At 43.4% G+C, this 13,444-nt stretch overlaps 1 protein-coding gene across 20 annotated transcripts in view; it reads left to right on the top strand.

The window, feature by feature from the left end:
• The window catches only part of Pmca (plasma membrane calcium-transporting ATPase 3), a 104,134-nt gene that overhangs the window by 39,453 nt on the left and 51,237 nt on the right, over nucleotides 1-13,444 (top strand). For 16 of the 20 annotated variants that reach the window (XR_013011177.1, XR_013011175.1, XM_076444298.1 and 13 more), the window contains 5 exons: nucleotides 11,460-11,737; nucleotides 11,855-12,058; nucleotides 12,612-12,838; nucleotides 12,946-13,081; nucleotides 13,163-13,297. Coding sequence is in view for 18 of the 20 variants with exons in the window: in XM_076444298.1 (XP_076300413.1) it covers nucleotides 11,581-11,737; nucleotides 11,855-12,058; nucleotides 12,612-12,838; nucleotides 12,946-13,081; nucleotides 13,163-13,297 (859 nt within the window). In the remaining 2 variants the exon portion in view is untranslated. Of the gene's footprint in view, nucleotides 1-8,911; nucleotides 9,946-9,982; nucleotides 10,494-10,543; nucleotides 10,763-11,459; nucleotides 11,738-11,854; nucleotides 12,059-12,611; nucleotides 12,839-12,945; nucleotides 13,082-13,162; nucleotides 13,298-13,444 lie in introns of those variants that run through there. The other 4 variants (XM_076444302.1, XM_076444293.1, XM_076444291.1 and 1 more) reach the window with 4 other exon arrangements.

Raw genomic sequence — 13,444 nt, 5'->3', positions numbered from 1 at the left:
GACATTCTAAGAGGAGTATTTTTCATGAGAAAAATTGCTTCTCTTTGATGCAATGCCCTGACGTTCCTATTTAATATTTTCTCTCGCTTTTTTTTTATTAAATTGAAGAGCAGACTTTTCTGATAAAAATCATATCTTTCTATTATTAATTAATGCAAATACTCTATTTAAATATTGATGGTCAATGCTGTGAGAAACATTTGCGAAGTCCTCCGAAAATATCAATGAAAATTAATAAAAAATGATTGTTTAACAAACGCAAAAAATATTTAATTACCTATAGTTAAAAATGACTATTTTTCCAATATTTTTAGCGAAAATTTCATTGCAATATCCCTAGTGGTTCAAAAGTAATAACTAGACTGCGGATCTTTATGCGAAATAAAAAATGTTTGCATTGATTGCCAGACACAGGAACCATATAAAAATTTCGTTCTTCTTTTAATTACTATCTTATTAAGGCGAAACCGATACACTGGTGGCCTTCAATCATTTTAATACCTCCACTGTTTTAAATTGTACGTGCCCATTTTTGTCATAAATGCATAAAATCCGCGGTCTAGTTATAACAAAATGGCACACGATTTTCCAATCCAGACCACTGTGGCGGCAGTACACGCTTCGATCTAATACAGCTTCGGCGCGCAGCAATAATAGCGAGGACACTCGTTGGTCGAGTCCAAAAGTGGGATCGGTTCGATTCCGAAAGACTCGGAACACCGATTGGCACTCTTATAGTCTAGGACAGAAGGGAGTTCCCCAAAGACAGCTCGAACTGCTCGGGGACATTGGAACCAGCTGCCATATTTTCCGAGTGTATCCTGAGCCTCCGAAGGATCGAGAGCCGCGATATCCGAAAGATATCAGACGAAATTCAAAAGAATTCCTTGCCGGCAAGGTCCCTCGACAAGATACACCGCGGACTCGTAAAATCCTAGTATCTAGAGGGAGCACTCGTAAAGCCGTAGTATATCTGGACTAGACCTCGTAAAATCAGATCCTTCGGCGCTGGCGCCATTGATCGGCCGAGATCCACCGAGCGCCCAGAGCCAGGCCTCGAACTCGTCGAAATCTTCGTTCCCTTCGAGACACGATCTTTCTGACCTTGATCGGCGTTTTATCACGAGGCTTGGTACAATTGTGAAAAGTCGCGGGTCACCGGAGAGGTCCAAAACATTTTTGAACGGCGTTATCTTGTTTACTACGCGAGGTGACGATTTCTTCTGCTTCGTTTTCTCGAACGTGTTCATTCGTACGATACATCGTTCGGACGAAATACCGATCTTCTAGGTTCGACCGCTATGTATGTAGTCTAAAGAAGGAAAATATTTATGGTCTGGTTTCATGTAAATGCTCAGGCTTCGCAGTCTACTTACATGTAAAATTAAACCGACTTCGACAAAACGCACTAAAAAGTATGAAATAATTTCCATTTCATTTATGTGAATACAGAGGCACTTAAATGCAATACAGTCTTTTCGGAGGCGGCGCAAAATTGAAGATTGTCCAAATGACAGACGTTACTGATTATGATTTCATTGGAATATGGTGGTCTTGGAAATCAGTAGGCGGGAAGAGGAGATACATTAATGTGTGAAAACATGTAGAAGAGAATTTAAGGATTTTCGTAATTTCCAGTGTCGAAAATTTGCAATTAACCGCAAGGAATAAAGAAACGCAAAATTTGTTTTCAAGGGACCAATCCGAAAAAACATACCCTACAAAATGCAGAACGTTTCGTCCAGATTAGTTCATCCGCTAGGCGTAATCGGTGAACAATGTGAACATACATAGAAAAAGAAAAGGCACATACAGATCGAATTGAGTAACCTCCTCCTTTTCCGAAGTCGGTTGAAAAGACAAAGGATCGCAGTGTTACCGGCAATGCAAATTAACTGTGATGTGTAAATTAGTTCCAACTGATCAAAATTCCACTGCGTTCTCCTTGTATTCAACACTGAATCTACCGGGAACATATAAAAGCGAAACACACCTTGCAGAAGCGAAAAGATTGTGAAATAGAAAACCGGCCATCCGACCGTGGTAGACTCAATGTTAAAAAAGAATTGCAAACCGGTGCAAAAATTGAGTAGGTCTAAATCCTACCGTTGCCGGTCAAATCACCGGTTTGGTATTTTTCGTCTTACAATTATTGAGATTATGAAGTTGCTTATACGTGGAAATTGACTCGATAAATTCACAAAGTCTAACTAAATAGAGCCTTGTCACTTTCCTAAGCTGAAACGTTTTAATCGCTTTTACTGCTCGGTAGGTTTAGCGTTAACACTAAATCTATCGATCCTTCAAAGTAACTGGCACATGTTCACTTATATAACAAAAATGACAAGATTGATTTTATTTAGTCTTTGTGCGGCTCCTATTGTAACACGTGCACTCTACTAAAAAGATACAGTGACTAAACTCTTAAACACTCTTAAAAACACCATAATTTTTTTAATATTGGAACATACGACTTGATATTTTTGGGGAAGTCAGAACAATTAATTTGTTACACGACGTGATAAAGATTTTTGAAAAAACTGCAAATTGTCGGAATTCCATAGAAAATACGAAAAGTTGTGTTTTTCATCGTTTTTATGTGGGCTTATACGGAAAATTTCGAAAACACGTTTCGTAGATCTGTATCAATGAAACATATTCTGAAAATTTAATATATAAACGTTTAAAGACGGTAAAAATTGCAGTTTTTCACGATTTTCGGCCTCCGACTGCAGTAATTCTAAGGATTCCTACATCTTTCAATGCCTGTCGTTTGTTTCCCGCATCAACCGATTTCTACGAAACATTCACAGTGCATATAATTGACACAGATTTATAAAACGTATTTTTTAAATTTTCAGTATATGTCCGCATAAAAAAGTTGTAAAATGCAACTTCCAGTATTTCCTCTACAATTCCGACCAAATTGAATTTCTGAAAAAATTTCTTTTCGCATCCTGTAGTAAACTAATTGCTCTAGCTTCCCAAAAAAAGTTCAAATCGCATAGTCCAATATTAAAAAAATTATGGTGTTTTTAAGAGTATCCAAATATTTTTCTAATTGTAAAATGAAAAAAGCTGGAACCGGTCACTCGAACCGGTGTTGGTAGGTTCAGCGTAGAAGTTCGACTTCCGCATAAAAATCGTTTATGCAAACGGTTTCGCTAAAAAGCGGACTTGGCCAAGATCTTCAATTTGTCTAATTATCATAGCGCGGCCAAACATGGTCGGGCCGGGCAGAGAATTTTTCTAGAGCTGCGAGAGAGATAGCGTAATGTTTGACCTCGAGTTGTTCGCGCGCGCCTGGCGATTACTGGGTATTATAAAAAAAACCGGTGAATTCGGCGTTGCGTCATCGGCGTTGGCCGAAACGAGCATCGTTATCGTAGCGATCGTGCGCGCTGGCTTGGTCCGGAGGCTGAAAGTTCTTGTTGTACGAGCAAAGTGAAACGAGACGAGACGAAACGAGAGCTCACCGGACGAGAGACGACCGACGACAATTAAGCTGCGGAACACGCGAGATTTACAACGCGCCGAGGCATTCGCGTGCGTTCCTGCATTCGTATGCAATTACTCGCGCAATACGCGGTCGCGCCTCACCGAGGGCCTTACAATCCATTCACTGTTCACGTTCTCATTACTCGCGCATACTCAAGCATGTACATATGTACAAGGCATACTCAGCCGTATTCAAGCACAGCCCCGGCCCACGGTCGTCCGGCAAATCGAATAAAACAACGCGACGCCACGGTTCCTTTGATCCTCCTCCGGCTTCGGATCTCGCGAATCCTTGTCTTCTCGCGCGACAAATTACGCGGAAACACATCGCGCGTACTGCCTTCTATTCTCCAGTTCTATTTCCGTTCGACTCCGCTCATCCGAACGTTCGTCAAACTCTTCAACCCTTTCAAGTTCTGTAGACTCAAAAGACCGTAAATTAACAGCGAAACACGTACGACGGTTTAATTCGATCTAAGGTTCTCTTTTACTCGCGATTACTAGCCACGTAGTAGTTGCTTACTGGCCACCCAGTACAGCAACATTTATCACGGTGTCTTTTTCCCTTCTTCGATTTATCGCTATCGCTTATCGTTATTAATATCATTATCATTATTATGGTAGCCGGACCGACGAGTAAGTTTGATCTCGTTCGAGCTGGCATTACCACCGCGGAGGCGTTATCGATCGGCGATCGATCGCCGATGATAGATCGTTAACGTGCTCTCGCTAATCGAGTCACGCGATACAATTAACCGCTAGAGTAATGGAAATGATCGTAATCTCTCTAGATGCCTGAACGATAGAGGATCGCGACAAGAGCACCGGTATTCGATCGATTTGTAGCCACTCGAGATTCGACCGGATCGCGAGATCTCTTCTCTAGCTTGTTTCTTTTTACCGTCGTCGTTCCTAGATGGAGGCGTCGTCGCCGAAATCGCTGCCTCGAATCAGCTCTGCGCCGGGGATCCGAGCGAATTACACGAAAACTAATGGAATTAGTGAGATTAAATTCCGTCCGCTCGACTCGATCCGCGCGGGACCGGGTGTGTCGTTTTAACAAGGACGTTAACACGCGATCGATTCTCTGAAAGATGACAAACCAGCACAACGCGCGCGCACCGATTGCCCTACAGGGCAGTGCCCTGGCTCCGAGCTCCGCGCCTGACCCCGCCTACTCTCCGTGACTCGCAACAACTGTCTCCTGGCAGGAATTCGAAAGGAATGCGGCAACAAGCCTTCCGATTGGATCATTCCACACGCACGAAGGGCCTAGTTGCCTATAAAAAATACAATTTAATTTGTCTATACAAATAATAATTGAAATTGTATTTGTAAATAACGATGAACTTCATTATTTTCAACAATTCATTTAGATTTTTGCTCAAATATTAAATAACTTGTTATTTAAATTTTTATTTATCAATAAAAATGTATTTATTGCCCGACACTGGTGTTAAGTGAAATCCTCTGCGCGAATAGTAGTAAATGCCGTTTTTTAATTGGGATAAACATACGAGGTCGATTACCGAGGCACGGAGAGTACTGCAAAAGGGAGCGATCAAGGATGTCGAAAGGGCTAGAGTTGTTCCTTCGCTTGAAGTCGGCGCTATCGCTTTAAAATCACAGAAATAGACAAGGGGATGGTACTAATATAAATACATGCTGGGAGAGACAGAGAGAGAGAGTGAGAGTGAGAGACACGTGCGCGCCTGTGGTTACCCGTGCCGATACACGGCCAATAGAGACACCTAATAGGGAACCGGCAGGTTGAATTCCGAAGGGGTCCAGAAATAAGGTGTGCACGGTGTGTACAGCGGCGGCTAGTGGCTCCCTTATCTCGTCTCGAGCATGTTCCTACACTAATTATACACGAGTCGGGCGCACTGGCCCGGACCGCTTGTCGAGATAGGTCGATTTTATCCGATTCAATGGGAGTCGATCCCGAGTGCCATTATAATTAGACGCTCGATAAGTTATCGCCGGGCGAGCACCCGTCTCGATCGAACTTCCGATACGATCGTTTTCGTTGTTTCTATTTCGCGAGTTTGCTTCCGTCCACGTCGGAGGACGACGACGACGACGACGACGACGATCGCGTGTCGCCTCACGGTTGAATGAAATGTAAAATAAGGGCAGTTACCACCTTTGCGCTTAGTAAGGCAGTAGTTAGTCTTCCCATCGAATCAGCTTCTAATTAAGGAAGCCCTCCCCTGGTCAACAACTCCGCACGCATATCGAACCTATACCGTCTCTCTCAGGGAGGGGGATTACTCGATTTCTTCCCATCCCCCCGCGCACACCCACGCCCATACTCTCGCCCCACGCCCCTTCGCGATTAACACCTCGCGATCAATCGAACCGGGGTCAATACACGCTACGCGAAAATCTTCGACGATTCTTTACTCCCCTTACTCATCCGTGGAAAATATTTACCAAAAATCAAACCGGACGATATAACAGTCCGACCATTATCCAGACTTTGAAAACAGATAATTATTGCGAATTCCAACACTCTATATAATAGTATTGACTATTTTAATGAGTCGTTACAAACTTTCAAAAGAAAATTACGCAGGATTAACTTATAATATCAGTACTTTTGTACCAATAGTTTTTTTTTCTTTTGTGCATGTCCTTTCTTAGTAATTTATGTTAAGTCTTTATTCTATTGTAAATGGACCTCGGTCCGTGCATAATAAATAATAATAATGGAGAATCCGACAGGTCGATTAACATATCGGTAATTCCTACAGCGTCATAATGAACGTTTATCTAAATCTCTTAATACTTGCATCGATGGGCATCGTGCAGTTATCATTTGTTTTGAATCTGATTGACGCAAGCTTACGTACTTACTATCTGTCCCGTTCATTTTATATTTGATTGTACACCTGGGAAAACATTCGAGCAAACGCTCTGTATGATTTCGCGAAACGATTGCTTCTCACGACGCGCACTTACGTTGCGCAATGTGCATATTTGATTGCACATAAAAGAGCAGTATCGTTTCTCGAAGGAATATAACGTATAATAATATGTAGTTGGTAATTCGAAGGACGGCAACAGCCGGTAAAACAGTCTCGTAGCCGTCGAACGAGAACGTGATTTCGACGGGGACATCGATCTCGAGATATCGCGTTCGATTTCAATTTGATGTCCGTTACACGTCTCGACAAGTCCCGGCTTTAGTCGAGTGTTTAACGATTAAAATGGTTGGACGGAGGAGAGGGCCGTGCCGCGCGAGAGTGCGACGAGAGTAGTCGATAACGAGAATTTTCCTCGATCCCGTCGACGGCTGTTCGAGTGCTCGAACCACGGTAAACAATGGGCGGGAGGGTGAAGGGAGAGGGAGTCCGCGTGAAAATACGAAAATAGTTGGAATTGAACGACAAAAGGATTCCTTGTCCTCCTCCTCTTACTTTGCCGCTCTGTTTGCCCCGTATCGACTCTCTGACCGTCTCTCTCTCCCTCTCTCTCTCTCTCTCTGCGGCTTTTCAGCTCAATCAACGATATCGAACGCGCGCTCGTCCTGCACCTATACACCCTCTCTGCTCTCCGCGTACCGAAATATATAGAACAGAAAATATCTCTCGCCTCCACGCGGCCAAGGAAATGGCCTCTGACCGCTTTCGAAACAATTCCTTTCAGTTAAACGACGCTCTCGAAACACTGGAGGGCTATCGACCGAGAGGGAGCACATCAAGGAAAGGGAACGTCGATTATTAAAAGCGACACACCGCTACTCTCCCGTTAACGAAAAATCCACGTTCCATCAATCCCTCGCACTTACGGCAAGAATCGCTCGGTCGTTCGATCTCCAGCATCGATCCGCTTTCCGATCGACGGGTTTTCGACGCTGGACCCGCCAATCTGCGCACGCACCCCTCCCCATAAACGTCGATTTATACTAGCCGCACAGACATGGACCGTTTCCGTATCGGCAGACGAAGAAAGACCTTTTCATTATCTTAGAATGTTACAATAACGAAGAGGAACACCTCAAGGAATTTCAATGTAGACGTTTATAATAGGAAATCTGTATTTATTTCCTCGCAACTTACTTCATTTGAAAGAGAGAATTGTCGGAGAACGATATTTATGCGATATTAAGTATGAAATATTTACTTCCGAAAACGTATATACATTTGTAGCACGGTTTTGTCGTTCCTTACAATTCTTTATGCAACAAGTTTCCACCGTTCTTCCGAATGTTTGCGGAATAATACATAAAAAACGCATAGGCTTTTGTAAAATTTTTTTTAAATATTGCATTGTCATCCAGTTCTGAACTATGTTGAAAATTTCAAGTCTCTGGTTGATCGGGAAGTTAGTTTAAAATCAATTGCAACATTTGTACCGAACAAACAAACAGACAGACAGATAAGAAAGCGAGCTAATAAAAACATGGTAATATACTTGAATTACATCTTTGACCTTCTGGGCACGGGCCGCGTGTTGTTGGCAAAAGGTGGTTCGGAACACACCGTAATAAACAGTAGGTCCCGCTGAAAATCAGAGTGGAAGAAGGGGAGAAGTGGTGAATATATGGATTCGAAACCCTGAGGGGACCAAATATCATTACACTTTTTTTTTTAACTTGAATTACATGTTATGACGCCAGTTGTGGGCATCAGAAACTCCGTTATCTTGAAACACTGTGTCCTATGCAAATATTAGGTTGTCCCAAAAGTTTCTTTCCGGAATGTGTTCCTTTAATGTCGCTAAATAAATACAAACAATACGATAATGTTTATGTTAATATTTTTTAGTACTTCTTAATATGAATTTGCATTATGTGCATGCATCGAAAACCAACTTTTGGGACAACCTAATATTTATTTAGCAATATTAAAGGATCTCATTCCGGAAGAAACTTTTGGGACAACCTAATACTATACCTATGCCGGGTCTATTATACAGGGTATTTCACCTAACTTGACCACCTTGAGTATCTTTGCTGTTTTTAAAGATGCGTCAAATGTCTGAAGGACAAAGTTGAATGGTAAAATGGGGCTCATACGGTACCAAAAAAATTCTTGTTTTTATGTAATTTTTTCAGAGATATGAAGGTCACCTTCATTTTTTTTTAAATGGAATGAGGTATTTTTTAATACATCAATCGACGCAGCTGGATATTCGTTATAAAAAAGTACTAACCCATGTATGTCGAAAAGTCAGTAGTTCAGGAGATATTTCAATGTAAAGAGATATTTCGTTTACTTACTTGTGTAACGTTTTAGTACGACACCAATGGTGTTTTCGAATTATTTAAATTGAAATATCTCCTGCTAACTTTCCGACGAACATAGGTTAGTACTTTTTTTATAACGAATGTCCAGCTGCATCGATTGATGTATTAAAAAATACCTCGTTCCATTTAAAAAAAAATGAAGGTGACCTTCATATCTAACAAAATAGTATAAACACAAAGAAGTCACATACGCCATTGTGTTGCATATGAAAAACAGCACTACTTTTACCTTTTACATTTTTTTTCTAATATTTGCTATTTACAAGGAAAACGCTGGCTAGTAATCGCGTGAACACCCTGTATATGAGATAGGCTGAAAACATAGGAGTTCCAGTAAATTGTGCACAGCACATTTTAAACTGATTTATTCAAACAAAGAGATTTTTGAAAGTTATATGCTATTCAAATATGTGTGATACAGGAGATCAAGTTCAAATATAGAGGACTCATATCAAAGATCTGGCAACCCTAATTATATTGTCCGCCTATTATATTTAGTGCCCTGCCCATAACCCGTGCTTATCTACGCGTACGCGCGCGCGTCTCCATCGAGAAGCTCTCGCCCCGAGCAGAAACAATTGTGTGATGCAATTATCCCGACGAATTTGTCGAGCCGTCGATGATGAATTAATTGAAAGACAAGCTCGCGCGCGATCGTCACCCCGGCCATTACATCACCGTCCGTGTCCGCGGGACTCTCGTTACAAAAGGAATATGCTCGCCGCGAAAAACCAGTTGTTTAACCGGCGCGACGGCCGCCTTGTAATGGGATGAAAATAGAGTTGTGAGTAAAAATTACGTAAACGCGATGAATGAATCAGGTTGAACTTTCCAAGTGAAAATGCGCGGGGAGCCGCGGTCGGCTCAGTCGATCGCGAGACACGACGTGCGATGCGTCGCGACTCCTCTCGCGCTCCCGTGTTCCACGTTCCACGGTCTCGTAGATCAGCCAATGCGAAACAAGCATTGTTCCGGTGACAGGACACTCGTTCCGCGACAAGCCACGCCGAGAGAGCCGGATCTTCCCGATCGAGTTCAATCTCTCCTCTCCGCGATCGATTCGATTGCACGCGCCCAATCGAAACCAGTCGGGAACACTCGGAAGACCCGTTTCACCCTCGGCCCTGCGTTTCCCGCGACGTGTTCTATGGCCTCCGGGATTCGAAACGAAATCACTTGTCTGATCCACAAAGGTTTGTACTCCCGGAACATTAAAAAAAATTCCTGCGAAGAAAATCGTACGGTGCGGAGATCGGTTCCGGTCAATTGTGAATTCGCTGTAAAATCTGGCAATTAATCGGAAATCGTGAACGACAATTAAAGAGCATCGGGTATGCAAATAGTTTCGATTGTGTGTTCGAGAAACTGATTCGCCGACTGGCTCTCCCTGTGCGGCCACGTTGTTTGATCCAGCGCTGTGCGATTCGAGTTTCGTGGGATCCCGAATCCTGAGTCCCGAGGAAAATAGTGAACTTGGCGCAGTACGCGTGCGAGCGGCTAGAGGGCAACACGAATCGATTACCGCTTTGCTAATGGCTTATTTCACTTAACACGCCTTTCCGTGGCGACCACAGGTTCACTGCTACTGGATTGTGTGGTCGGCGAATCGGGTTTTCCACGTTCCGCGAGAATCGGCAGGGAAGAATGAAGCTCGAGGGACCGTGTCAGTGACAAGAGAGATCGGTTTGCATGCGAATTCGCGATCCGCTCTCCACGTTAACGCGTACACTGTCACCAGAAGGTAAACGGATCACAGTTTCTCCCTCTTTCTCTCGTTCTTCTATCTCTTTCTCGCTCTCGTTCTGTCTCTCTACTTACCTGTCCTCTGTGTATGTGTATGTGTGTGTATGTATGTATGTATGGTCGTTCCCGTCTCTGTCCCCGCGGTCAGTGTTATTTTTAGACCCGAGTATCGATGATGCCGCCCGTTCAATCGCTCGGTCCCGTTGTTCTTCCTCGTCGTGACAGAATTTCGGAAGTGACCGTCCGGTTCTGTGTCCAGGATCTTCGGTAACGAGCAGCTCCGGACTTCAACGGCCAGCCGCACATAACCTCAAAACCGTGTCGGCGTTCGGTGACAGCCGAGTGGCTAGCCACGTTCCCAGACACCGAAACACGCCGTGCGATCTTACTCTAGAAGCCTCCTACGCGTTCCTCGACGCTGACCAGTCGATAAATGTGTGTCGGGTTCATCGACACCGATTTTCCCTGTTGTGTCTCCGGAAATTCCTTCTATCTCTCTCTCTCTCTCTGTGTCTTGGCTACCGAATTCTCTCGTTTCCAGTCCCTCGACACCTGGGACAGGCTTAAAATATCTATTGTGGGTGACACGCGCTCGAGCTATCTGTAACCTTCACGGTTCTGCAGATTTCTTGTGTCAGGCCTTCGAATAACAGGCCACAGCGGACACTGGGATTATTCCCTCCCTGAAATATTCTTCCCAGTGTTTGTACTATCGATAGTAGTATAGCCGTTAGGGTTTTATGTCTGTGTTTATTGCCGATGCGAAGCATAGGCCTGCGAATATCATTATCAGAGAATGACACACCTATTTGCATTCGTGCGACCATAGGCTTATATATAACTATGATTCGGTTCATTTTATTATACGCTAATGACCCCTGCTCCTTGTTTGGTGTGTTGCTGAGAGATACACCGCAATTGGATATGCAATGTGTTCACGAAGCTGTTTGTTTTTCTGTTTCAGCTGTTGGTCCTCCAATTTACTGGAGGCCAGTGGTGTCAGTGACACCAGAGAATAATAGGAGCTGCTAACTTTACGAAGCGCAGTGGAGTTGGCTTAGGCCAACCTTGGTGGACGAGGCAAAATGGCAACAATAGACGGCCGACCGGCCCAATATGGTGTCACTCTCAAGCAACTTCGCGAGCTCATGGAGCTCCGGGGACGCGAAGGTGTCAATAAACTCAATAGCTACGGTGGTGTGCAGGAGATTTGTAAAAAGCTATATACTTCACCCAGTGAAGGTAAGGTCGCACAGCTGTTCCTCTTTGTGCTTAATTTTTGTTTATTTCAAAAATAATCTTTGCGGAAACAGTGTTCTAATGTGCGCTTGAATAAAACTGTGTTTGTTTCATTGTTAGGTCTCAGTGGATCAGCGGCGGATATCCAACATAGACGAGACACATTTGGTTCGAATCTAATACCTCCAAAACCACCAAAAACGTTTCTACAACTAGTGTGGGAGGCTTTGCAAGATGTTACGTTAATCATCTTGGAAGTAGCAGCATTGGTTTCGTTAGGTCTTAGCTTTTATCACCCAGCAGATGAAGACGAATCGACGGGACGTAAGTAACAATTCCGTGATACCGAGTGTCTCGGTTAAACGGGTTCGGCCAAATAACCGTAACATTTAACGCTGTATGAAAAATATTCTTGGATCAAAATCACGCGATTTTCGACAAGCGCGTGACCTTGAAAAAGAACTCTTCCTGGCGTGACACGTGCCCCTCGAAATAGCATAATTTTGTCCTCGTACAGCAATAAATAACACGAATACTCGGCCGATTCCACTTAGCCGAGTCACTCTGTACATACAATCTACAATCTTTTGCTGATATTCTTTAATCATTGGATAATGGACACACCATGCTCAGATCTCGTACAATTATAAGAAGTAGCATCGATAATATACCTGATAAAAAAATACTTTTCACACATTTCATAACATAGCATTACATAATGGTTTGATAAGAGGCGAAATCTGTTGGCGGCATGTGTCAGGACGTTGAGCGGTCACGTGGCTCGGTTGTAATGGAATATTTGCATGTAACAAGTTTCGAGGAAACCGTTGTCGAGAGGATAATCTCGAGAACTCGTCTTGTTTTGGAAATTTTGCAGCTTCGATGGAAGAAGACGAGGCGAAGTATGGCTGGATCGAAGGACTCGCTATATTGATTTCTGTGATCGTGGTGGTAATAGTAACAGCTTTCAATGATTATTCTAAGGAAAGACAATTTAGAGGCCTCCAAAGTCGAATAGAAGGGGAACACAAATTCTCTGTTATTCGACAAGGGGAGGTCAAACAGGTAGCTGTGTCTGATATTGTTGTCGGCGACATATGTCAGGTAGGTGCAACGGCAACCTCTGCCAACATCGATTTTTTACTAACGAAACACGCCGGGCACGAAGATTTTTTACGATACAAAGGAAAAATTGATTCTGCTCGATTTAGATAAAGTATGGAGACCTGCTGCCAGCGGACGGTGTCCTTATACAGAGCAACGATCTGAAAGTGGACGAGTCCAGTTTAACCGGAGAGTCAGACCATGTAAAGAAAGGGGAATCGTTCGATCCCATGGTACTCTCGGGTGAGTATTCCATTTGACTAAAAATCGATGGCTCGAGAATCCGTTCCGTTGTCGTTAACGATTATTATCTTTTTGCCGCAGGTACTCACGTGATGGAGGGCTCCGGAAAAATGTTAGTAACCGCGGTAGGCGTTAACTCGCAGGCTGGAATTATCTTTACGTTGTTGGGTGCTGCCGTTGATCACCAAGAGCAAGAAATCAAGAAAATGAAGAAAGGTACGTGGACCCGCGGCGTTCGCGGTGGACAGAAAATCGCTGCCTCTCGATGGTCTCTGAAATTTACGGGATTACTTTCCGAGTAGAATAGCATAGCATAGTATAGTGCATACACACGTATTTATTTCCATTTCCATAGAGTTTCTT

This window comes from Lasioglossum baleicum, chromosome 20 (assembly GCF_051020765.1).
Source record: "Lasioglossum baleicum chromosome 20, iyLasBale1, whole genome shotgun sequence".
NCBI lineage: Eukaryota > Metazoa > Arthropoda > Insecta > Hymenoptera > Halictidae > Lasioglossum > Lasioglossum baleicum.
The sequence above is the reverse complement of the archived record's forward strand: the minus strand, read 5'-3'. Positions and strand labels throughout refer to the sequence as shown.